We start from the raw sequence: 24481 nt of genomic DNA on the forward strand, positions 1-24481 counted from the left end.
CCTCTAGAGTCCAGCGGCGCGGCCAGGGGGATGGTGAGCGGGTCGAAGCCTTGTGGGAGAGAGAGGAGAGCAGGCGGAATCTCTCACCTCTCCGAGGCCCGAGGTTGAGAGCTCCAAGTTTGCTCCTCGCGATTACTCAAGTACGTCTCCCCTTGGGCCGGAAGCTGCTCAGGCTCCGGCGGGGCCCACTCCCGCGGCGTTGGTCCTGGGGTCTCAGGCCCTCTTCGCACTTTAACTGTGTTTCGACCTCGGTGGCCCGGCGCTGCACTGGGGATAGATGATGGGTGGCGGCTGTCGCTATTTCTCCCGGCTCTGGCTGGCGCCCGCTTGAACCTTAACTTACGTGGGTTGAGTCCACTGAAGGCAGCAGCTCCAGGGAACGGAGGACTTGCGGGGTCTGCTGGGAGGAGGAGGACCCGCCTCCCGGCCAAGCCGAGCTCCCGCTGCCGCGGCTGTTTGTTCCCGCCGGGCCCCTCCGCGAAGCCACTCAGCCAGCCCGCCCCCTCCCGCCCCGCCCCACCCTGGGAGCTCCGCCCCGGCCTCGCGCTCTTCCGCCTTAGGCAGCTGCTAGGCGGGAGGGACGAATTCCCCGACCCTCCCTTCTCCACATCCCGGGGGGACCGGGACCCGAGACTGGTCAGGGTGAGAAGAGGCCTCAGCTCCTTCCGGGGGCAGGCCCCGGTCGGGGCTCCCGGGGCAGCGGAGAGAGCAGCCAGTCGGGTGCTCACCGAGAGGTGAGAACGGCCAAATTAGGCCACGAGGGGGCGCTGCGGAGCTCCCGGCCCGCCTCAGTCCTCCGCCCCTTCCCCGCCCGCGCGCAAAACACACTCGCCCTAGAGGCAGCGCGGCGGAGCCGGAGCTGCGGCCGGAGCGGAGCCGAGAACGGCGGTGGCGGCGGCGGCACCATGACCCTGGGCAGCTGCTGCTGCGAGATCATGTCCTCCGAGAGCTCCCCGGCCGCTCTATCCGAGGCGGACGCAGACATAGACGTGGTGGGCGGCGGAGGCGGCAGCAGCGGTGGGGGGGAACTCCTGGCCCGCCCCGGGCCCCGGGTCCCGCGGGACGTGCTCCCGCACGGCCCGGAGCCTCCCTCGGAGGAAGCCGAGGCGGACGCAGCTGAGGAAGAGGAGTCGGGCGGCTGCTCGGACGGGGAGCCCCGCGCTCTAGCGCCCCGGGGGGCGGTGGCCGCAGCGGGAAGCCCTGGGCCAGGCGCGGCGGCGGCCCGGGGCGCGGCGGGGCCCGGACCGGGACCGCCGTCGGGGGGCGCGGCGACGCGGAGCCCGCTGGTAAAGCCGCCCTACTCGTACATCGCACTCATCACCATGGCCATCCTACAGAGCCCCAAGAAGCGCCTGACGCTTAGCGAGATCTGCGAGTTCATCAGCGGTCGCTTCCCCTACTACCGGGAGAAGTTCCCCGCCTGGCAGAACAGCATCCGCCACAACCTCTCACTTAACGACTGCTTCGTCAAGATCCCCCGCGAGCCGGGCAACCCGGGCAAGGGCAACTACTGGACGCTGGACCCGGAGTCTGCCGACATGTTCGACAACGGCAGCTTCCTGCGGCGCCGCAAGCGCTTCAAGCGGCAACCCCTACCGCCGCCGCATCCACACACGCACCCTCACCCGGAGCTGCTGTTGCGTGGCGGGGCTGCGGCGGCGGGGGACCCCGGCGCCTTTCTGCCGGGCTTCGCCGCTTACGGCGCCTACGGCTACGGCTACGGGTTGGCGCTCCCTGCCTACGGCGCTCCCCCTCCGGGCCCGGCCCCGCATCCGCATCCACACCCGCACGCCTTCGCTTTCGCTGCCGCAGCCGCAGCCGCGCCTTGCCAGTTGTCGGTTCCCCCAGGCCGTGCCGCTGCGCCTCCACCCGGACCTCCGACGGCCTCAGTGTTCGCGGGCGCGGCCTCGGCTCCGGCCCCTGCGCCTGCCCCTGGCACAGGTTCGGGCCCGGGCTCGGGCCCCGCAGGCCTGCCCGCCTTCCTGGGCGCAGAGCTGGGCTGCGCCAAAGCTTTCTACCCCGCGTCACTGAGTCCTCCCGCAGCCGGCACCGCGGCTGGTCTGTCCACCGCACTCCTGCGTCAGGGCCTCAAGACAGACACGGGAGGTGGTGCGGGCGGCGGGGGTGCCGGGGCCGGGCAGAGGCCTTCCTTCTCTATAGACCACATCATGGGCCACGGTGGCGGCGGGGCAGCACCCCCGGGCGGAGGCGAGGGCTCACCGGGGTCGCCGTTCGCGGCGGCTGGTCCTGGGGGTCAAGCCCAAGTCTTGGCCATGCTGACTGCCCCGGCTCTGGCTCCAGTGGCCGGCCACATCCGCCTCTCTCACCCGGGGGACTCCCTCCTGTCCTCAGGGCCCCCGTTTGCCGGCAAAGTTGCTGGTCTCAGTGGCTGCCACTTCTGACCGCGTCGGGCTCAGGGCCACTTAGGCCCGTACTCCTCAGCCTCTCCCGAGAGCTTCTGCGGTCCCAGCGGAACTCAGGGAGTCTATTTATGAAGAGTCTCCAGTCCTTGGGCCTGCGCATGACTTGGCTCCACGCTCAGAATCTCGGCGATTGTTGGGACGAAGCGGGCTCCATCGCTCAGGGAGAGGCCCGGGTCTGCGCGACGAGGTCGCAAGCCTTGATCCCATTCCAGTTTGAGCAGTAAGAGGGGAAGGGGGAAGTCTTCGCCTTTTCCGAGCCTCTGCGTCTCTGGCAGCTCCGGAAGAATTCTTTCCCCGGTGCCCTCCCAGGCCCTGCGGATACTGCCAGAAACACCAACTGCGCAGAGAGATCTTTCTCTCTGTCTCTCCTCCACCATTTCCCCGATTTTGAGGCCCTGCTTTTCCAATATTATAATTTAAAGACACCTATTACCTGCTTCGTGCTTAAGAGAAAAATTGAAACCCCCCCCCTTGCCTTTCTCCAAGGAAGTTCGTTCTCTCTGAAGCCTAAAGCTGTGCCCACACAGGTGAAGCTGAACCGAGAGGTGAAATGAGGGGCTTCCGCAATCCCTGCGGAGGCCCTGGATTCCACTCCACGGGGAAACATCCTTCCTTTTTTGTGTTGGGGTGATTTTGAAGGAACTTTTCCTCTTTCCCGTGGCTGGCTGGGTCCAGCCAACCATTAGGGCCAGCAGCCCTGTCAGCGTTCTGCTCTGCCCCAGGCCCTGGGATATTTATTGTAGCTAAGGCAATGAGTTTGGGTGGGAGAGGAGGGTCTGGGTCAGGGACTGGAGAGGTGGGGGTGGGGTGGGCCAGGGCACATCCTGTGGCAGGGGGTCCTGTAATTATGTGTAAATATCTGTACAGCGGGCTGCTATCTGCGTTCTCTGTCCACTGGGTGTGCATTGATTTAGAATTCTCCACTGTGGGGAGATTCTGTGAAATCATCTGATGGTTTGTGTGGAAGAAAAGAACAATCTGTCTTCTCCCAGTCCCTGTTGGTGTCAATTGAATAAATGTATGTGAACTCCAGCAGTCACCAGCTCTGTCTGCTTGCCTGCACTCCCGTTTTTACCTAGTCAGGGCTCTCCCAGAAGACCCCCAGCTTCTGGGCAGAGGTAGACTGAGGAAGGGCCTGGGCAGCCCAGGCAGGCAGAGGAGGGCTTGGGCTTCCCAGGTATGGGGGGAAACTGTCCCTTGGCCCTTGCTGTCAAGGACTCTGGGAGGCCTGTGACCCCCCCCCCCAGCACTTTCATTTTCGCTCTGGTCCAGGAAGGTTTCTGCCTGGGGTTCCTCAGGTTTTGTTTTAAATGCACTTGGGGAGTCTCATCTCCTTCAAGTTCAGACTTTAGCATGGGCTTGGCAGATCTGGGTGCCCAGTGCTCATGGACACTACACTGGTTTAAGTGTAAGTGTGTGTCACTTGATGCATTTTCAGTGTGCTCTTATGCGCAGGGGGTTTTTATGGAGCTTGTGATTTGTGTGTGTGTGTATCTGGGTTGTCACATACCTGTTCCTTGTTGTCCCTTTGGGGGGGGGCGAGTTGTATTTCAGGATATCCTGTGTTTTAATTTATGTGTGTCTCTTTGTGATTCTGTCATTGTCTCTTTCTGTGTTTCTAAAAGGAGAGAGATTTCTGTTGTCACTGTAGAGCCTTTATTGATGTACATACACCCCCACCACCACCATCATGGAACAGTTGGCATAAAAGGCTTGAATTGGGACTATGAAACCCTTCTTTTTCCCAGTCTCAGGTGTGCTATGTGCTAAAGAAGAGAGTCAGTGTAGTCCTATTTTGTTACAGAAAACCTCCCCAACCCTTGAGCCATGCTCATAGTCAAACCTATTGCTTGAGGGCAGTCATTGGACTGGTTAGTGTCTTCCATAAGCCATGAGCCTTCCAGCTTGATGCCTATGCCTGGAACTCCCAGTGCCCAGACTGGCAAGCATCTTGGAGGATCTTTGAGGAGATGCTTTGGGTGAAACAAAGATGGTTACTTTGTAGCTCTTTTCTCTGTACATTCAACTGAGGTCACAGGAGAGGAGTGAAAGGGAGGTCCAGAAGAGGGAGTTCAGCTTTCACAGAAGATAGACACATGCACAGGGCAAGGACTGCAAGACCAGTGATGGAGAAGGAACAAGAGATGTAGAGAACTTGAGCAGACAGGGAGAAGCCATACAGGTTTCTTTAAGTGGATTCACAGGCATTGGCAATAGTAGGAAAGAGGGAGGAGGAAGACGACAGAGTGCCCTCTAAGATGATAGTCAGAACCAGGGTGGGAAGACTGCACAGCGCTGAAAGAGAGGGGCTGGGACTGCTAGGTCTCTCAGCCCCTTCCCCAGCAGAGAGACAAGGTTCCAAGTACCTATGGTAAAAGCAGCTCCTCTGCCAGAGGAGAGGTGCCCTCTCCTCCATCTTGAGAGACTGTGAAGTGGAGGGAGAATGAATACTGAGAGCCACCTTTCCATGATCTTATCAAACAATCCAAGAGACTAAGGCTGCATTCAATGGTAAAAAGAGGAAATATCTGTTGATACTGGGATTGTGGTCTCGGCTGGCTGCTTGGTTGATTTACTTTGCTGAGTTTGACTTGTTTCTTTTCACTTGAGGAAGGCTGAACATGACTGTGTGTTTGCCTGCAATAAAACATCTTGTGGCTTACATAATCTCATTTACTATAAATTTATCACTTCCAGGTATTAGGTTGGAGCTTCAAGTAAAAGTTTTATCAATTATTTTTTCCTCTTTAGAAAAGAGAAAATTAAGTCAGCCAGAATTTATATCTGATGGGTGGATACATGAGATACTTCCACAACAGTTATTTGCAGGAGAAGCAGCAAATCCTTCCAGATTCTTCCCTTTGTTTGTGAAAGTGTGTGTGAGTTTATCTGAGTGTATTGCTTGGTGTTCATGTGTGTACCAGGGGGTGCCTCCATATCAGGAAAACATAGAAATCAGAGGATTGGGGAAGAGAGTTACACCCTTTCAGGGACTTCTAGGGAGCTTGGGACCTCAGACCCATGACTCAGACCAGGGCTTCCTTGGGGTCATGAAGGCCAGTTATAGGCCAGATACAATTGTGGCTGAGGACTGGAGTCCAGAAAGAAGCCACCAATGCCCAACTGGCCTTGAAAAGCATCAGAAAAAATTGCTGGGAGACCTGCAGGCTGATGGCAAGGGAGAGGGAAGGTGTTTGGAATTTGGGACTCGGGTTGTGTGGGCCAGGAACTTACTAGGAGGTGGCAAGGACCTACCTGGGACCTGGACTGTTAGGAAGAGGCAAAGAGGATGAGGGAATTTCAGATTTTTCTGGTAGAGTCTTCCGGCTTCCCATCCCTTCCAGACCAGAGGGACTCTTAAGTGGCTCCGTCCCCACCCTGTGGGTGCACAGGTTTGGGTGTTCAGTGCAAGACCGCTTACTTAGGATGCTAGCCTTGGAGGGAGGAGCAGTAGGCCACCCCGTCTCCAGCGGCTCCTGTGGGTTCCCCCATTGTCTGGGTGGAAGATACCTGAGCCTCTGCCCCCACAGGCCGCAACAATCGGTGACAATAAGAAAATAGCCAGGGCACACCTTCATCTCTCGAGGTGAGAAAAAAATGCTAAGAAACCGGCTTAGGGTTCGTAGAGTGCTACCGAGAGCGGGCAGTTTAAAGGGGAAGAAAATTGGCGAATTTCACTGGTCAATTTCACTTCATTTCGTTCAATTTCGTTCAATTTCATTCCTTTTCATCCGGCGCCGGGAGGCCCCAGGCCGCAAGAAGGGGGAGGGGGTCTTTCCGGGCACAATTTCCCCCATCTTGCAGATTTACTTTCTATGGCTGAGAACAGCTTTGATTCTCAAACTTTGATATGCTTCCAGCTACGGCTAAGGGCAGTTAATATTTTAATTTATTTTATTGAAGGAGATTTGGGTGATCAAGGTACATCGGTGAGTCTCTCCTTCCCACTTCTCTCTCGCAGCGCAATTAAAGTGGTTAATTCTTTTCTCCGATTCTTCCCCATCTTTCTTTCTCTTGGGGCACCCCGGACCACCCAGGAGCACGAGTTGAGATGGGGGAGGACACTTCCCCTCCATATCCAATTTGTTCTCGCCACAGCAGGCGCGTCTTCGCGGTTACAAAGCGCTTTTTCCCCTGATGACTTTTTTCCCCCTTTTCAAAAATACTTCACTCTCTCCCCTTCAACCAGCAACTCTCCCCAGCCCACCCCTCCTCTTTTTCCTCTCGGGTTTATTTAAACTTCGCCTCCTCCAGCGCCGCCGCTGCGCGTACTTAATGAAGTTGAAGGCTCGGTGAGCCCGGGTGAAGAGGGTTTGGAATCTGTTGAAAGGGGCGTTTTGTGACACTGATTGCGGCAGTGGGGGCGGTTGCGGACCAGACAATGACTGATCAGTCCGGTTTTCCTCCGCATCGGGTCAGGCGAATAAAGGCGCCGACGCTGTTTAAACGAGGGACCTTGCAGAAGAAAGGGAGAAAAGATTTTGAGCGTGGAGCGTGCCTCAGAAGATTTTGAGCTTAGGGGGCGATGGGAGGAGGCAGCTTGCATAGAATCTTTACGGACCGGATTCAGAATTTAATTCAAATCCTGTGTATCCGGCCAAAGAGAAGCAAGGAGAGTTTGGATTTGCGCCTAAATTATTCGGATACGTGGTTCAAAAGGTTGGATAGGCTGGGACCTACAGATGTGTCCAGGAGAACCACCCAGAATGATGAGACCCAGGTCACATTTGTACTGGGGACTGGCGCTCTGAGATTTCTGGAGAAACTGCAAGAGGACCAAAGGTGGGGAGAGGTCGTGCAGGATAATTAAGTCTCCTAAGCTTTTTGTTGATCAGAGCACTTGAGAGCAAAACATGTTAGTTGGAGTTTTGGAGCGGAATTATTTTGTTCTTTAAGGTCGGCATAGACCCGTATCAACATAGAAAGCTTGTAAGAGGGACAGAGCTTCCCAGCTCTGGTTTCGGGAACGAATTTTTCCGCCAGCTAGTGGGCGCGGCGCGGGGCGGAGCGGGCACCGCCTCCTTTCGTAGCCCAGCTAGCCGCTGCGGCGGGAGGCTGCGGCCTCTCTAGAGTCCCGGAGGCTTCTGACTGCTGCGGAAAGAAGGTGGACATCTCTGTTGTTTTCGCCCCTGGGAAGGATTGGGCACTGATACTCTCGGGTTGTATCCGACCCTCGCTCGGCTCCCAGCTCTGAGTCCCGGGTCCCTGCGGAGCGCTGTTTTCGCTCCATACGGACTCAGAGCGGAAGTCGCTTGCTGTCTGTGCCTTTACCTTTCTCCGTGCTGCAGACGTCTGCGCCGGGTACCTTTCTCACCAACACGCCAGCCTCCTCTCGGCAGGTTCGTCCTCCAGGAGGTGTTCGACAGGCTCCGGGTCTCGACCGGTCCCGTCCTCCCCTCCCCCCACCCAACCACCCCCGCGTGCGCGGCTCCCGACTCGTGCGCAGCAAACCCAGCGCGCGGGCGGCGGGCGAGTGACGCGTAGCTGCCACTACAGGGGTCCCGTGCGTTTTGCTCAGAGGAGGCAGGGTCTTGGTGCTCTCTGCTCCTTTCCCAACCTAGGAAAATAGCCTCAGGCTGGTCTCACCTCCAGGGCATTTCTGTGTGTGCATTTAGAAGTGTCTTTGGAATTGCGGTTGCACGGATCTTAGAACTGAAAAGGACGAATTATGGGGTGAGGGAGGGAGGGCGACAAAACATCTAAATTCGTTTTTTTGATTTGTAAAAATCACCGTGGCCCTGAAAAGCGTATTTCAAATTATTTGTGTTGACACTGCCAGCGTGTGTGTGTCAGGGTGGTGGTCGCTGAGGGTACAGGAGTGGGGTTTATTGTCTAAATTAACTCGCCGGGCTACTTACAAAGGGGCCTCGCTCTGGTCCCCTCTCCCCCAGCAGGTGTTAGGACTCTTAGCTTAGATGCCCCATCCCATTCAGATGCAGATGTGCCGGACCCGGGGGATTTGGGGAGACCATCCCTCTACCCCCACCCTGACACATCCTCACTTTCCCTTGGGGGTGCCTTTTCCCTTGGGTTCGCATCTTAATGGCGAGTTCCATGCAAATGTCCCAATCTTTTTGAACTATTTCCGCTTGCCCCAGTCACCCCAGTCAAACAGGGCAGTTGGTGAGGCTATCGGTTAAATTAGCATTGGTCGGACCCGAAAGGCAGCAGCTTAGAGGGGCTTGAAGACCATCATCTCCACTTTCTGCGTGGGAGCTGAAGGGACCAAATTAAGATCACACAGCAATTTGGTTGCGGAGCCGGGGATTGGGTCCAAGGACCTCGACCCTCAGTACAAGGAGTTGGATCCCAGGGCTGGAAGCGCTGGTCGGCAGGCTTTGTGCCCAGCTCCTCACGTACGGGCTGCCTCAAGCTGCTCACGCTTTGTGGAGGCCCAGGCAGGCTGGAGGATGGAGGATCGTTCCGAGCTTACTTTTGCGCAAACCCAAGGTTCTTCGATATAGCTGTGCAAGGGCAGATGGACTTTGAGGCTGCTTCCGGGTTCTGAAATGCCCCAGGCAGTAACTCTGGCCTTTGGCCTGCACCTCGAAAGGTGGTCCCTCTGTTTCTCTGTTGACCACTTGAAGAGCAAGCGACCAGCATCATGGCTGGGTTGTGTCCAACAGTTTTTCCTTCTGAACTACCTAGTAAAGTTCAGACACAGGCGAGTTAATTTGCCTTCAGCCCTGGAGAGCTCCTTTCTCTCTGGCTCCTTCCTTCCATCCACTAATATTTATCGGGCACCTACTGTGTTCAGGGCTTTGTACTGGAGGTACAAGCAGCGAATATCTGCTTAGAGTCATTATAAGCAATGTAACCTCGGTATTGAGAACTGAAGCAAAGGCAAAACAAGTGAATATCACCATATTGGAGGTAAAAAAAAGTTTGGGGTTTTAAGGGTTAATGGTGGCAGGTTTCCACTTTATGTTGGTTCCAGGCATCACAGTCCATAGGGGTGTGTGTGTGTGCATTTTGCGTATTTAAGGGTCTGCGACTATGAGTGTGCAAGGGGATGGGTATGTGTAAATGTGTTTGGGTGACTGTGATTGGGGGTGAATATTTGTGAGTGACTGTGTGCGAACGTAGATATTTGTGACTGTATCAGTGTGAATCCCAGAATGTGCTCCCCTTGTTCTTGGGTTGGCTGGGGCAGAGGCTGGCAGGCTGTGGGTGTGGAGGACTGGGGTTAAAGTGTTAGAAATGAGTCTCTGCAGGGATGGGGAGGAGGAGGCGTGGTTTCTGAGCCTCTTCCCTGATTCTCCTAACAAAGACTGGCACCTGCCTAATTTCTCCCTACTTCCTTTCCCACTGCAGACAAAACTGGGAACTCAGAGCACCCAGGGGAGCCACTCAGGGGAGCAGTGGCTTGGCTATCAGTGGAGCAGGCTGGCCTCCTCCCATAGTTCCCTTTCCTGCAGGTGTCCAGCCCCTTTAGCCTCCCTTGGGTTCAGGATAGATCCAGGTTGTACCGGAGTGGCCAAGAGGCTCTATTATTTGGACTCTGACCTGCTCTCCTGGCAGGTGCTGCGAGCACCTCCTCTTCCAAACTGCACAGGGGGCCTTGGTGGGCATTCCTACCTCAGATTCCCAGTGAACTGTTATGCAGTAAGAGGGTGGGTGCAGTTTCTAACACTAGAGTTTGCAAGGTTCCATGGCTGACTTTGAAGGGATGGGGAAATAGGTATGGAGGAGGGGTGAGGGAGACTTTGCCCAAAGTCACTCAGTAGGAAGCAGATGGAAAGTTAGAGCCTGCAGCCTCTATGTACCAGCATTAAACATTAAAGCATTTGGCTAGATGTTTTGAGGAAGATAAAAAACCTAGCATCTCTCCTTGTACTCAAGGGAAATCTCAAGTATTGTCTGGGCTATGGATGCTTTCAAATCCTCCTGCCATCCTAGTGGCAGGACTGGAAGAAAGTTGATCAAGGTCTGGAAGAGCAGACAATTATCTGGATAAATCCGGGCATAAAATGGGTTGCTGTTAGGTTGTTGAGATGCTGGGCAGTCAGTCGGGAGGACTATGGGTGAGCAATAGCATCTTGTGTCCCACCCCACTCTGGGTTCCTGGGCTAGGGAGGGTAGCTGAATCTTTCCCCCAACCCCAGGCCACAAAGGACGTTGGGCCCAAGCTTGGCTTCAAGGAAGGGGTAAGGGATTGGTCAGAGCTTGTGAGTAAATTGTCTCTTTCCTTCCAGTTGTCCCAGGCAGTAGCACCCCTCCCTCCCAGCTTCTGAGAGTTGGCAAATCTATCAGCCAGTCTGCTCACCTGGCTACTCAAAGCCTTGCTTCCCATGGTGCCCCATCTTATTCTAGGACTTTCACTCGGTGGAAAATAAATGAAGGAAAATCCTGGCTATCTAGACCAGAAGCTGTTCTGGCTGGAGCCATTCCTTCCTGTGGCCAGATGTGCTGGCCAAGCTTTCAGGGCTATGGCATATGGGGGGGGGGGTATAGGTTAGTGTGTGTGTGTGTGTGTGCATGCGCGTGCGCGCACACACATGCAGCATAACATTATGAACTATACTTACCCCTGGAAGGTTCCAGAGCTTTGGTGCCTCTTTTCCTTTCCTCCTTGGTTTTCATTTTAGCGCCCTTCCTGAGGATGATTACTTATCTAATAGTGAGGGTAGAGAAAAGGTGAGAATTCCTGAGTCTAGCTGGGCTGATGGTCCTCTGACTTTGGGCCAGTACTTCTCACATCACTGAGCCTCAGTTTCTCTGTCTGAGTAATGGACCTAGAATATGTTAGCCTGGATTTGGCTTCCAGGTCAGGGGTCAGTGACTTCTCACAGCTCCTTCCTCTAGTCTGCTGAAGAGTTCTCACTCTTCCCTCTGCAGTGAGGGTACAGGTTAAGACAGTGCTGGCCTGCCTGTCACAGGTTGTGTTGAGATTCTTGAGATAGAGCCCAGGTACTTACACTGCATACAGCGGTGGTGTTGGGGTGGCTTGGCTCTTTCCTTTCTGGACCCAAAGGGCTTCCACCCCAGACTTGGGGATTTCTCCTCCGCGGCAAGGCCATAGAGGGGTGGCCAAGTCTCCACAGACTCCCTGGTCCCTGGGTTCTGAGTGAACCTGTGTCCTTTGTGAAAGATGGGGAATGTGGGTGAGCATCAAGGTGAGTGAGTGTGAAGGTGAGTTGCCACCTGGCGGCCTGCTGAGCTCTCACACCACCCATTGTGTCTCAGTGTGGGCCCTGGGATAGGGTGGCGTGGGTGAGGAGACTGGCCAGACATGTAAAAGAGGAATTCTATCCCAGCTTCCTTTTACTATAGTCTGTTCACCCAGGCTCCATCCTACCCTTTCTATAAAGTCCTTGGGAGCGTTTGGCTGTTTAGGGGGAGGTGAGAGATTCAGGGCACGTCATAGGAGCTTGAGAACTGGAACCTGGTAGGTGGTGGATGCTGTGGAGAGAGCAGTCCCCAGGCGGAGGGGCGAAGAGGTTGTGACTCTGCCTCCGCTCTCAGTGTCGCCGTTTGAGGACAGACTTGAGAGGATTTTGTGGGATTGTATCTGGAAGTACCCAAAAGCGGGGGGCGGGGGCGCGGGGCAGGGGAGGCGGTGGAGGCAGGGGGAATACTGTGGGGGCGGGGCGGCACGGACCGCAGCTCTCAGAATGCGTCGTTCGCAGGCCGACGGGATTCCAGGGGAATGGGGAGAGCCCGAGGGAAGGGGCTGGGCTCTGTCTTCGCTGCCCCCGGGGCTGGAGTTTCCCGGTGACTCACCTTCTCTCCGCCTGCATCGCTGACTCTCGCTTTCAGGTGCGCTCATGCACCAAATTACATTCTGTGAACAGAGAGAGCCCCAAACAGATGTGCAAAGAAAATTCGGGAGCAGAAGCAATTCCGGACAGCCGAGGCCCAGGACCTGATTCCGCCGGGCTCTCACCTGGAAGAGGGTGTGAGGAGCCAGGTTCCTGAAACCCTCTCGATCCAGATCCCAGGCGCTGGCGGTGCCCAGCCACCTGGGGGCGCCGCTGGCTCCGAAGTACCCGGAGCTCACCGGCGCCTACCTAGGGGACCCCGCCCCAGCCCACTGGGTCTCATCCTCCCTTAGAGGTCGACTCTGCAACTGAGAACGCTCTTGTTCCAAAGCGGGCCGACCTAGCGTTAAAAGGGATGACCTGTGCTAACAGGGCAGCCCATCTCTGAGCATGCCCGACACTGAGCTAACACACTTGACCCTAAACTGACCGGGGAAGATCCGTGCTAACCGTCTGTGCGTGGGCTAACCGGGCTGGCTCTGTGCTCTCGCTCTCAAGACTTACCTGCACAGGTTAGGTGCTGAGGCTGCTAAGTCCTTGTGGTAGGTCCCGAGCTCTGGCACAGAGGCAGGGCTCCCCACTTCCATTCCCACACTGGTCGCTGCTCCATCCCTCTCCCATCTGGCCCTTCAAGCCGGTCCTGGGACTCTGGTTTGAAGAGAAGCTTGGGCATGCCCTAAACTCCTGGGACAGGAAGTTTACAATGTCTAGAAGGTGTGTGAAGACTGGGAGAGGGAATTCCTAAAGATAACTGATTCGGTGGAGGCGGGGACATACTCGGGGCCAGGGCTAGGCGTGCCTTCCTGTGTCAGAGGTCTTTTTACCCATCGTGGCATCTGGCTTAATAAATAGTTGTTCATTAAAAGAAAAATGCTAGGAGTCCAGTCAATACTTTGATGAGCCTAAGAACCAATGATTCTATGATTCAGATTGTCCTTTCTTCTCCTCTCTAACTGGTTCACTACCAACACAGGTGTCACCTCCTTCCGGAAGCCATCCCTCCCCTCTCACCCCTACCTGCCAAACCTTGGGTTAGAGCCTCTCTTGGGCTCCTACAACACCTGACACTTTGAAAGAACTCACTATGGTGCATTATTTTCTGCTTACTGCTCCACCCTCCTCATTGGACTGAGAGCTGCTTAGGGGCAAGAGCTGAGTCCAATACATCAATCCCCTGCCCTCAGCACATGGCACAAGGCCTGGCATGAGTGAGTAAGTCAGCCATGTGTTTGGAGGTGCTCCAAAAAAGTGTGCCACGTTGCCCAAAGACAAGTGGAGTTAATATTATTCAGAAATTTGACCCTTAATAAAACAATAACAATGTCTGGTGTCCGATGTAGAGGAGAGGGAATGAGTATAGTGTTATCCAGGGCAAGGGCTAGGGGCCCTGAGCCCAGTGTAGCAAGGTAGCCTGAAGGGGGAGGGTGGGCCTTTGGTTAAGCTCAGTTCTATCCATTCTCGTCTCCATTCCCAAAGGAGCTTAGGCTGGCAGACACCCTCTGGAGGAGGAGGTTGGAGAGTCACCTTCCCCAACATCCCTCTTTCCACTTTTCCGTGGTGCAGCAGCTGTCCAGAGCTGCACACAAGCGGAGTGATCCTTGCCCAAGGGCAGAGGCTCCTAAGTGCTTGGTGGGGGTGGGGCAGGGTGGGAAAGGAAGGGGGGTTGGGCAGAGGGAGTGGCTTTCAAGGGTGTGGGACAAAGGCTGACTCAGCTGGGACTCACAGGAGGTATCTTTCAGCTGGGGTTGGAGAGGATTCATCTTGTTAACTCCTTTGTGACCTCCCGTCTCCTTGGCTACCCAAACTAGACAGACCTAGAGGACAACATGGGTTGCAAATCCAGAATGGGGCAGAAATAATCTCAGAAAAGGATATTAAGGCCCAATGTGGGAAAGCATCAGTCTCTCCCCTTCTTCCACCATCATATACAGGGGTGAGCAAAAATAGGTTAGTATTTATAATAAATAATACAAGAATAAATACAAGAATAAACAGATACAATTGCAAACCTACTTTTGCCCACCTGTGTGTTTTTCTTAGATACACATAATTTGTGTGGACCTGGAACAGGCTTGGAGGTGTGGTGAGGGTGCAATAGAGCTGAATCATATTTCTCTGACCGCCCACCTGCCTCCCATGCAGCAAACTTTTACTGACCCCACTGGACTAGGCCCACTATAGGAGTGGGGTATAGGGTAGGGAACAGGAAGGGAATCTATCCAGCTTCTTACCCCTGGAGAAACACAATGTTGCTAGCTCTTGTTGAACTTGTCTCTCTAGGTCAGGGACAATAAGTTCTGTGATGGGGGACAGGCACAGGAGACTTCCTGGAGGAAGTGGCATGAGAGCTGTGCTTTCAAGATTGGGGAGAATTCTGACAGAAGGTTGAGCGTGGGCACCCAGGGCATTCCATCCTTTATGAGTAAGGGCCTTCAGGAGAGCTAAAGGTGAGCCCAAAGTGAATTTCAGCTGAGAGATGTACTCTGCATTCCTCCTGTAATTTAAAAAATTATTTTTCATCCATTTCGTAATCCCAGTGATCGGTGGTGGTGGTAGTGGGGTGGGGCACTTTGTTCACACAGTTGCTCAGAGACCCAGGGCCTTCCTGCGAGGGGTCATTCTCCAGGAGGGGAGTTTTTATGTTTTGTGGTTTTTGTTTTGTTTTGTTATTTTTGGTGCTGTGGACCCACTTTTGTAGGCTAATGAAACCTATGGACCCCCCCAAATAAAGATTTTTCAAGGCATAAAATCAGTTCACAGGATTGCAAAGAAATCAATTGTGCTGAAATTCAAGTATCAAATTATTAAAGATCTAAAAATACATGACAAAACAATAAATGTGTGATATATAACAAGTTAAATAAGAAAATAGCAACAGAATTAACAGTACAGTTATCGTCCAGCATAAAAGGTCTGTATCAACTTAACATGATATGGATAAATGCCTGTGATTTCTGTGGGTGACAAAATTACAGGTATGAGAAATAACTGTGGGTTTTTTCCCCTCCCTTAATAATTTAATAAATGCTGAATTTAAGTTTAGAGGCTGTAAAAGTAGAGATAAAAAATTTCCCCATCCAAATTTATGCAGTGCCCAGCCCACAAATTCTATCCATTGACCTCTTGGGGTTGTGGACCCCAGTTCTAGGCCATTGGCATCCCCCAGTGGATCTTCCTAACTCAGCAGAGGAAGGGAGAGAACAGAAAGTTCTGGGGGAGATTTCTCTTAGAAGAGCCAGGTCTGCAGGTGGTAAATATCACTTCTGACCACTTCCCTTGGCCAGAATCCAGTCATACGACTCCACCTCACTGCAAGGGAGACTGGGAAATTTCGTCCTGCTGTGTGTGCAGGAGGAAAAGGAATGGGTCTTGGTGACCACACAACGCTGCCTGTGCCATGTCTCCTACTTGAGTCTTCTGTTCCATTTTGAGTTCTAAAGATGCAGGTCAGAGGCTGTGACTGGAAAATACAGAGGGCATCATCTCTTTATCTTGAAAAAGAGAGAAGGGAAAACAGAGATTGCTTAGTTCAAAGTCTAGTAAATCCCGTTCAGGAGGCACAGAGACCTCTGGCTCCAGTCTGTGCTGAGCAGTTCCTAGATCCAAGTAGCCCCTCCCCTCCCCTTCTCTCACCCCAGCCCTGCCATGTCCCACCCTGTGCAGAGAGGTGACTCAGAGCAGCCTTGGCTCCCAGCAGGCTGTGGGATGCCCAGAGGGAGACCCGCCCATGGGCCAACACTCTTCCATCTGCTTTTCTTTCTCTTCATCAGTGTTCTTTGGGACTGATCCCTCATTTGGAATGTGGCACACAGTGCGTGGCAGAGGCTCCCGTGTGTTTGGAAGGGAGGGGAATAAACTCGCATTTGCCATACTGTTGTCCCTGGGTAAAGTCACCTGAAACCAAACCAGGTGGATGCTAAGTAAGTAAATGTTGATTTGAACATCTGAATGAATGGCCTTTCCCTGGAAGTCTCTTGCCTTCTTATCACCTCTGTCTCCATTCCTCTGCCCATCCATCTGTCCTGCAGTTGGTCTGTCAGTGATTTTTTTCCCTCTCAGTCAACTCAGATTCTTTGTGGAATGAGGCAGGCCACACAAGCACATGTAGGTATTCACAATAAAATCTCCGTGTGGGCAAATAACTGCTCCCTGTCATCGCTACCTGAATCTCCTGACTTCTCCCCTGCTGTCAGTCTCAATCAGTGAGGAGGCTCAGAGATGTCACCAAAAGGCGTTGCTACTCCCATTGTCTTACTTAGTCCGCACAGGACCTTGGATGGGCATTGGAGCCATTATTTTCCAGATGAGACTTGGCTGCAGTTCGGTGGCCAGTTGCACTGCAAGTAGCATCGGGACTTGAACTCTGATCATCTGACTCCATGGGTCTCCATGCTTCCCTGCCTCCACACTAAGGTGTTCTTTTTCTTCTCCCCAACAGTTTCCTCTTTCTCCCTGAAACTCTAGTCAGGTGCTGTTGCACAGTGGCTGAGGGACGTATGCTTACCCCTACCCCTGCTCTGCTTGTGCCAGGCCCCACGGAGGTTTCCTTGAAGACTCAACAGCTCAGGCCACACAAGGCAGGACTGCTGCTCATCAGTGGCTTGCTGAGGTGGCAGCAGAGACCCTGGTCCCCTCGGCTCCTGCTGCAAGAGCATTCCTGTCGCTTATCTCTCAGCATAGCCCTGGGTCTCCGTTGGATCTGTCTTCTCATTCACTCTTCTTACATTCTTTCTCCCCTCCCATGCCCCTCCCTCTCTTGTTCTTCCCCCTTTTTATTTCCCCATTTATCTCTCTCTGCCCAGTCTGACCGTCCTGCTCTCAGGAGGCTGAAACCTCCAGAAGCAGGTGTTCCGCAGGTGTTCTACAGTTGCCTTTTTGTCTCAGGCTTGTTCCACCACTTCCACCCCATGGAACCTCCTCAGCACCCCTACTCAGCATGTCCAGGAAGGGGACTAAGGCTGACCCCAGTCCTCGCAGACTAGGGGAACCGGAAGGGTCCCAGATGAGTTGTAAACCTGTGTCCTCATCAGGTGCTCAACCTGTCAGTTTCCATTGCCCTGGGCCATCTCCTTGGTGATGGGTGATTTTGGATGAGCAAGTGTTTCTGAATCTGTTCTCCTCTGGGCTGATGGGCCCCAGTTTTTTCACTGCCCTCATGGCCCTCACCCCCTCATTCCGTTATCCTCTGCTCCCTTACTTCTTTCAGAGCTGCCCCCCTCATTGCTGCATTAACAGGAGGGGGGCTTCTGTGGGGATCTGATTTCTGTGTGTTTGCTTTTGGATAGTTAGGCCTGTGCAGCCCCACTCTGCAAAGACTCCCTGCAGAGAGTGCCTTCAGCAGAGTTGAAGTACTGGACCTGCTCTGCACACACACTCGCATAGAGGCAGATGTGCTAGTGTGTGAGCACAGGCTTAGCCTTCCGCCCACCCCACAGCACACAGAGGCGCTGACTCACAGAAGAAGAGTCAGGAGTTGAGGTAACTACACCAGGACGAACATTTTCCAAGGTATCACAGGTGTGTTGGTTGGAAATGAACTCTCCCTGCACTCATCACTTAGATAAAACAATGATCAAATACAGGTACATACCAGTGACAGCTGCATTTAGCACAGCTAAGTGAAAATATATACTTAGTATTTTTCCAGTTACACTACTGCAGAATTGAACATGTGGGTGATTTTTCCATAAATGATTATGCGGGGAGAGCATATTTTGTGGAAATATGCATGGGATGAGCATTACTAGCAACCACTCACTTGTGCCGTCTGCTTTACACAGAATAGCGTCAGCCATTACCTTCGTCATGTCTTGTGTATTGATGACAAGAGGTGTGTGAACTGGGTGGGCTGGGAGTCTGTGATACATATCACGTGAATTGGTGAACGTGTCCTGACCAGGGAACTCAGGTTGTTTTGTGATGGGAATGGTGAGGAGGTGTTTGTGTGATGGTGTATTGGCACATGTGCATATGTGTGCATGCCTGGGGCCAGCAGGAGAGGTGAGCAAGCATCAGGAGAAGCTGAGAGGCAGGCAGCCTGGCTCTTGGGAGAGACACTCATGTATGAAGAGCTCAGCGCTCGAAAGCGGCTGTTTAACAACTTGAGCATCAAATTATAGCCCACGTGGACAGAGGTGTCAGCGGTCTGCTGGTTGCTGTAAATACTTCAGTGCAATTGACAACAGCTTGTGGAGGGCTAAGTGAGATGGGGAGGGGGCAAAGGGAGGAGCAGTGCCTTCAGCAGGGAGCCTCTGCCCTACAGTCCTCTCTCTGCTGGATGTAGTGCCGGTGGGGAGGGGGTGTGTAGCACGGAGCAGTGGGTCTGTAATGGGGTGGGCTTCAGACTGGTTCTGATGATCCAGCACTTACAGCAGAGTAACCCTGGGCAAATGACTTACCTACTTCGTGCCTCAGTTCCTCTATCTGAAAAAAGAAGCCAACAGAGATCGAAATACCCCATGAGATCTTTGTGAGGAATTATAGAAACTTCTTTCATCTGAAAGCACTTGTGGTTATACAGACACTAGCTTTTATTGTCTTGTGTGGGATAATGCATGGGAATTAACACAGTGCCTGTCATGTAGGAAGCCCTCAATAAATGTTACCTAATGTGATTGCCTACTGCTATTGTCTTCATAAGGCTGGACCCATAGCTGGAGATACCACAGCCCTTCCAAATAGGAATGGAAAAAAGGCTTCACAGAGGGCAGCCCCTGGGTCTTTGTGGGCTTTCAGAGAAGATGTTTTTAGTCCCCAGTCTTTCAGAGGATCCTGCTGGACAGGATCTGAGAGAGTCTGCCCAGGGAGCTCTCTCTGAGATCTGCCTGTCTTCATTAGTGCCTACATTCTTGGCTGCTGCGTTCTTGAAAAGTCATGTGTAAATGGGTTTCCCCAAACTCAATCCCGATTAAAATGCACTAGCAGACCTGAGGGTTTAAAGGGCTCCTGTGGCGAATTCTTTTGTAAAGCAAAGAATCTCCTGAATGTGTCTATTTCATAGAGATATTTATAAAATAGTAATAGGATGCCTTGAGTGCCTACTATGTGCCAACATCTATTTTTTAATTACAGCCTCACAACAAGCGTATGGGGGACAATGTCCTAATTTTCCAGAAGACGATGCACAGAGAGGACCACACAATTGCCCATTGTCACACAGCTAGAGCGCAGTGGAACTGGGATGGGAATGTAGTCCAGCTCATGTGAAAGCAGTGCTCTTTCTCCTGTGCCCTCCCCAGCGTTGTCCGGTCCTCTGCTCGCCTCCCTCCCTTCCTCCCTCCCTCGTCCCCCTCACTCCCTCCCTCTCTCGTCCCCCTCACTCCCTCCCTCCCTCGTCCCCCTCCCTCCCTCCCTCCCTCGCCTCCCTCCCTCCCTCCCTTCCTCCCTCCCTCCTTCCTTTCTTCCTTCCTTCCTTCCTTCCTCTTTCTTGTAATCACACAATTTTTGTTTTGCATTTACTATAAAGAGGGTAGTTCTAAGCCTACTGTAATCAACAATCACCTAAACCACAAAGAATTCAACAGTGTTTAAAAAGGATGAGCAGTGGCTGTATTAGGCCTCTGAATTTTTAAGATTTTATTCATTTATTTTTAGAGAGAGAGGAAGAGAGAGAGAAAGAGGAGAGACACATGGATCAGCTTCCCCCCCCCCCCCCCCCGCAACCACATACCCTGAACTGCTCCCTACAAGTCCCCAACTGGGGAGCCAGCCCACAACCCAGACATGTGCCCAGACTAGGAACCGAACCCTTCACATCGCAGTCCAGTGCTCAGTCCACTGAGCCACACCAGCCAGGGCAGGCCTCTGAATTTTTGAGACTAGTTAAAATCATTTTCTGATGAACATTTTCAAATATATGTACAAGTAGAGAGAACAGTATAATGAATTTTGTGTAGACCAACCACTTAGATTCAACTATTAGCACGATTTTGTTTCATTTAATCTCTACATTTTTTGAGGTCCTGTTTTAATTTTTTTGAGAGAGGGATTATTGCATCATCTGCACTGGTATGATGCCCACCCTCTGAACTGTATATGCTCTCGGAGGTGTTTTTATTCAGAAGAGCTTCAAATATTATCACTGACTAAGCAAGTATCTTTCCCCACATTGCTATGAAAAGTTGTCATAAGAGATCCTCTAGGTCTTATGATTGCATTGCTTTAATTGTTGCCTTCTCCTGTATACCATGTTAAATGTTTCCTGATCAGACTCACTTAAGGAAAGAGGTTCATAGAGAAATGAAAGGGACCACGTTCCCCAGAAGCCTCATTCCCCATGGCTCAAGTCATTTGAGGGTCTCCAGGTGTTATCCTTCTCTTGTAAGGATGCAGTAAATCTCTCTGATCCACTTCCTCGAACTAATAATCATGATAATAGTTAGTAATAATAACTGTGGTCTTCTACAGCTTTCCATTTTTCCCAAGGGCCTCTTTCTTAATGTTCATATGAGTGGTCCTGCTGCTTCTTCAATTATTGACTTTTTTTTTATGTTGAATTCATTCATGAAGAGTCCTGCCTGTGGTCACAGTATCTGGGACAGGTGCTTGGTTAGAAGCAGCAAGAGGGAGGTCTTCCATCTTAGAGGACTTCCAGGTGTGTTCTGCTCCTCCACAACATATGGACCTTTGGTCCCGGCTCTGTTGGATGAGTCTTGGGCACTCTTTGCTTGTAGATAGAGGTGTGGAGTGTTCCAAGCATAAGTCTATAGGGGAAGGTGACTCCTAGACCACGAGACCTGCCCTTGTGATGTGGGACCAACTGTTTTGACACCTGGACAGTGGCTTCTAAAGAAATTAGCTGAGTAGAGCAGATCATCCTGAGAGTGATCTCAGGTGGCTGCCCTTGCATACCCCCTGCAGCTGCCTGCATGGTCATCTCGTGGCGTCATCCAAGGAGAGCCTGGTGGGCTGGCAGTCACATTACGCCTCCACTTCACTCAGCAGCAGAGCCTCCCCTGCCTCCCCACCAGCTCACACACCCCTCCATCCTGTTTAAAAGAGGGCCAGGCAGTAACCTCCTCTGAGGTACTAACACCCCAGGCAGGTTGAAAAATTTCTCCAAGGATCCTGAGAAACAGTTGCATCCCAGATTTGCTTTTCATTATCTTTGTAAGATGCTATCCTCAGGGCCTGTTGTACTTAGAGAATTTGATTTAGTTTTCACCTCTTTTTAAATTTACACTGAACACTGCCTTACCCTGACTTGGCCTTTTCCACCCTGACTTTACCTTGCTCTACCAAATTATCTTTGAATAACAGTCATTAATGTAACATTTTTATTCCAGTTTCTGAACAATTTGGGGGGCAGTGAATGGCAAGTTGATTTTTTGCTGGTTGATGCCGTGTCTCTTTTCCACACTCTGTTTTGTCTGTCAGGCAACCCACTTACAAACTATTAAAAACACAAGATGAAAATTTTTGAGCAAAACAGAAAAATTAAAAATGACTTAACTTTAACCATAAAAATGACACTGGTCAGCATAGATTTCTGGATCTGTGTAGTTCACATGCAGACATTTAAGGATAGACCAGCAGCACATTGTAACATCAGCTGGGCCCTGAAACATCATGGCTTCCCTCATGCGCTTCAAACCTTTCTGTGACACGGCATGAGTAGAACGCCATGGTCTTTGTTCAGCACGCTGGGGTCAGTGGAAGGGAATTGCAGTCAGAGGCCCTGGCACTGGGGAGATCAGGGGTCACGCCCACTGTGTGAGCACAAGGATGAGAGTGAGGGCTGCCCACAGCAAGGGTCCACCTGCACTAGAGGAGGGTAAGCTCAGAGGAGGGAGGGATTACATCTGGACAGGGGAATTCTGGAAGGCTCTCTGGAAGAGGTAGGCAGTGGTTAAAGGCCTTAAAGATTTAAGAGCATCTCCATAAGTGGAGATGGTGGGGGAAGGGAAAGGCTGACATTAGTATTGAGCACTGCCAGGTGGTGGTGGTGCCACTCCACGCAGAGGGGACACAAACAGAGGTGTACCAGGGAATGCTTTTCACCACTGGCAATTGCGGAATTACTTTTTAATGACTATTCTGAAAGCAAGAACCTTATCTCCTTATTCATCACTGTATCAGCACCGCAGCACATAGTAGGCACTAGTCTGGTGCTTGTCCCCCGCAGGGCCTTGAAGGATGGTAGATTTGGGTATAGGGAGAGGAGAAGGGAGGGTTCCTGGAGGGGCAGTAGTGTGGGCAAAGGCATAGAGGTAGGAAAGCATGAAGCATGTGTGGAGATCAATGAGGAGCCTGGTTTGTCTGGAAAAAAGGGCTTGTGCCAGGGAATTGCGGTGATGAGGTTGGAAGGTGGGCAGGAATGTTACATTTTCCAGGTTGGGTTTGAGGCCGAGACAATAATTCCCTGCAGAAGGGCAGAGGAAAGGGTTGGGCAGCAGAGGGGTTTGCTGTGTGGCCCGTGGTGGGATGGAGTGGGCGGGCAGGAGGCTGTGGCCGCCTCCTTAAGTTTCTGTCCAGCCCCCTGTCTCTTCCGGTGTTATGCAACTGGGGATTGAGGGAAGGGCCAAAAATGTCATTTATTTTTCTTATGGGCAGACACACACACACACACACACACACACACACACACACACCCACCCACACCTCACCCCCCACCCCCCACCCTCCATCCCCCCACCCCCCATCCCCCATCCTAAGAATGCCTTTTTTTTTCCATTTGTCAAGAGCCAGAAAAAGGCTGAAGGTATAAAGTTTAGAACTGGCAGGGCCAGCGGGCCATCAGAAGGGCTAAGGATCTCTGAGTTTCATCTGCTGCAGCAATAGTTGGGAGCTGGGGCAAAAAAAAAGAAAGAATTTCCATGAAGCGTCTGCAGTGGCCTGTGGAAGGCTGTGTGGACTTCTGAAGGAGGCTGCACGCTCTTTCCCAGGAGTTCTGACTTCACTGTGGTGAGCACCTGTGCCCTTCAAACACCTTTGTGGCTTGGAAGATGAGGCCTTATATTCTAGAGCTGGAAGTACCTGGTCCTATCTCCAGAGTCACGTGGCCTGGGTTTAATCTTGGTGCCATGGCCGACTTGCTCTGTGACCTTGAGCAAATTACTTAACATTGGGGCTTCCCTTTCTTTGACTGTAAAACAAGAGCGACCACATCCACCTCCCAGAGTTAGGACAATTATTTGTGCTAATGCTTACTTAGAACAATGCATGTGGTAAGTGCTCAATAAATGTTAGTTGTTGTTATCATTGAGGAAATGGAGATCTCAGAAGGAAGAGACCTGATGGGATAAGATACACTCCAGCCAAGCTGGGGCTGGAATGGCCGCCTTCAGGCATTAAGAGAAGGTTACACGGCTTTCCATATATTCTGATTAAGAAGTCAGGCAAAGAGTATCATATTTGTAAAGAACAATTTCTAAGAATGATTAATTAAAAAAAAAAAAGTTGATGCAGCCCTGGCTGGTGTGGCTCAGTGGACTGAGCGCCAGCCTGCTAACCAAAGGGTCGCCAGTTGGATTCCTGGTCAGGTGCCTGGGTTGCAGGCCAGGTCCCCCATTGGGGGTGTGTGAGAGGCAACCAGTTGATGTATCTCTCACACATCAGTATTTCTCTCCCTCTCTTTCTCCCTCCCTTCCCATCTCAATAAAAATAAATAAATAAAATCTTAAAAAATAAAAGTTGATGCTTAAATCTCTAGCTCCAAAAGCTCAGGTATCTGCAATAATGCATTTAATCAAAGGTTCTAAATATAGGAAGTTTCACTATATATATTTAGATATGTGGCAGTTGGACACATGAGATTTAAAGATTGGATGCCAGCACTGTCAGCATTGGGAAGGTGACATGCAAAAGTCTGTTTGTTTTCTAATGTAAGGACCACTAGGCTTGGAGACAAAAGATTTGAATGCTGGTGACTGTGCCAGTGACTGGCTATGTGTGTCCGGGCAAGTAACCTAATCTTGATGTCACAGTTTTTTCATCCGTAAGAAGAGGGTAATAACCTATAGTCGATGATGATGATAGTAACAGTACAAAGAGCTATAAGAGAGAATCCAAGAAATAGCAAAACAGGAAATGCCCTGGTATAATTTTAAAATGCTAATCTTTTCTCAATTCCTAAGGTAATTTATTTTTTCAAACTTTAGTTTTCACACCTTACTGAAATAATTAATTCTTATTCGTTGTGAAAATACTAAAACCTACCATGAGCAAAGAGAGAAGAAATTAAAAAAATCAGTGAAAAGTAATTATGTTGTATTTGGTTTCTCAGGAAACATTAAAAACCTGTTTACCTTTAGCAGATGTACAGTAGATGACAGTTTGCATTTCACTTCATTCATTCAT

General features: G+C 51.8%; 1 protein-coding gene across 1 annotated transcript; it reads left to right on the plus strand.

Moving 5' to 3' along the window:
• The first annotated feature begins 905 nt into the window (after positions 1–905).
• FOXD2 (forkhead box D2) lies at positions 906–2402 on the plus strand. The gene has a single exon (XM_054572255.1). The coding sequence runs from the start codon at positions 906–908 to the stop codon at positions 2400–2402; it is 1497 nt and encodes a 498-aa protein (XP_054428230.1).
• Positions 2403–24481: the final 22079 nt, after the last annotated feature.

Source organism: Pteronotus mesoamericanus, unplaced genomic scaffold (assembly GCF_021234165.1).
Source record: "Pteronotus mesoamericanus isolate MK-2021 breed Mesoamerican mustached bat unplaced genomic scaffold, CSHL_Meso_final contig_105, whole genome shotgun sequence".
NCBI classification, from domain to species: Eukaryota; Metazoa; Chordata; class Mammalia; order Chiroptera; family Mormoopidae; genus Pteronotus; species Pteronotus mesoamericanus.

Bases quoted from the DNA above. Each gene is read 5' to 3' on its own strand.
- FOXD2 (XM_054572255.1), top strand. From the start codon at position 906: ATGACCCTGGGCAGCTGCTGCTGCGAGATCATGTCCTCCGAGAGCTCC.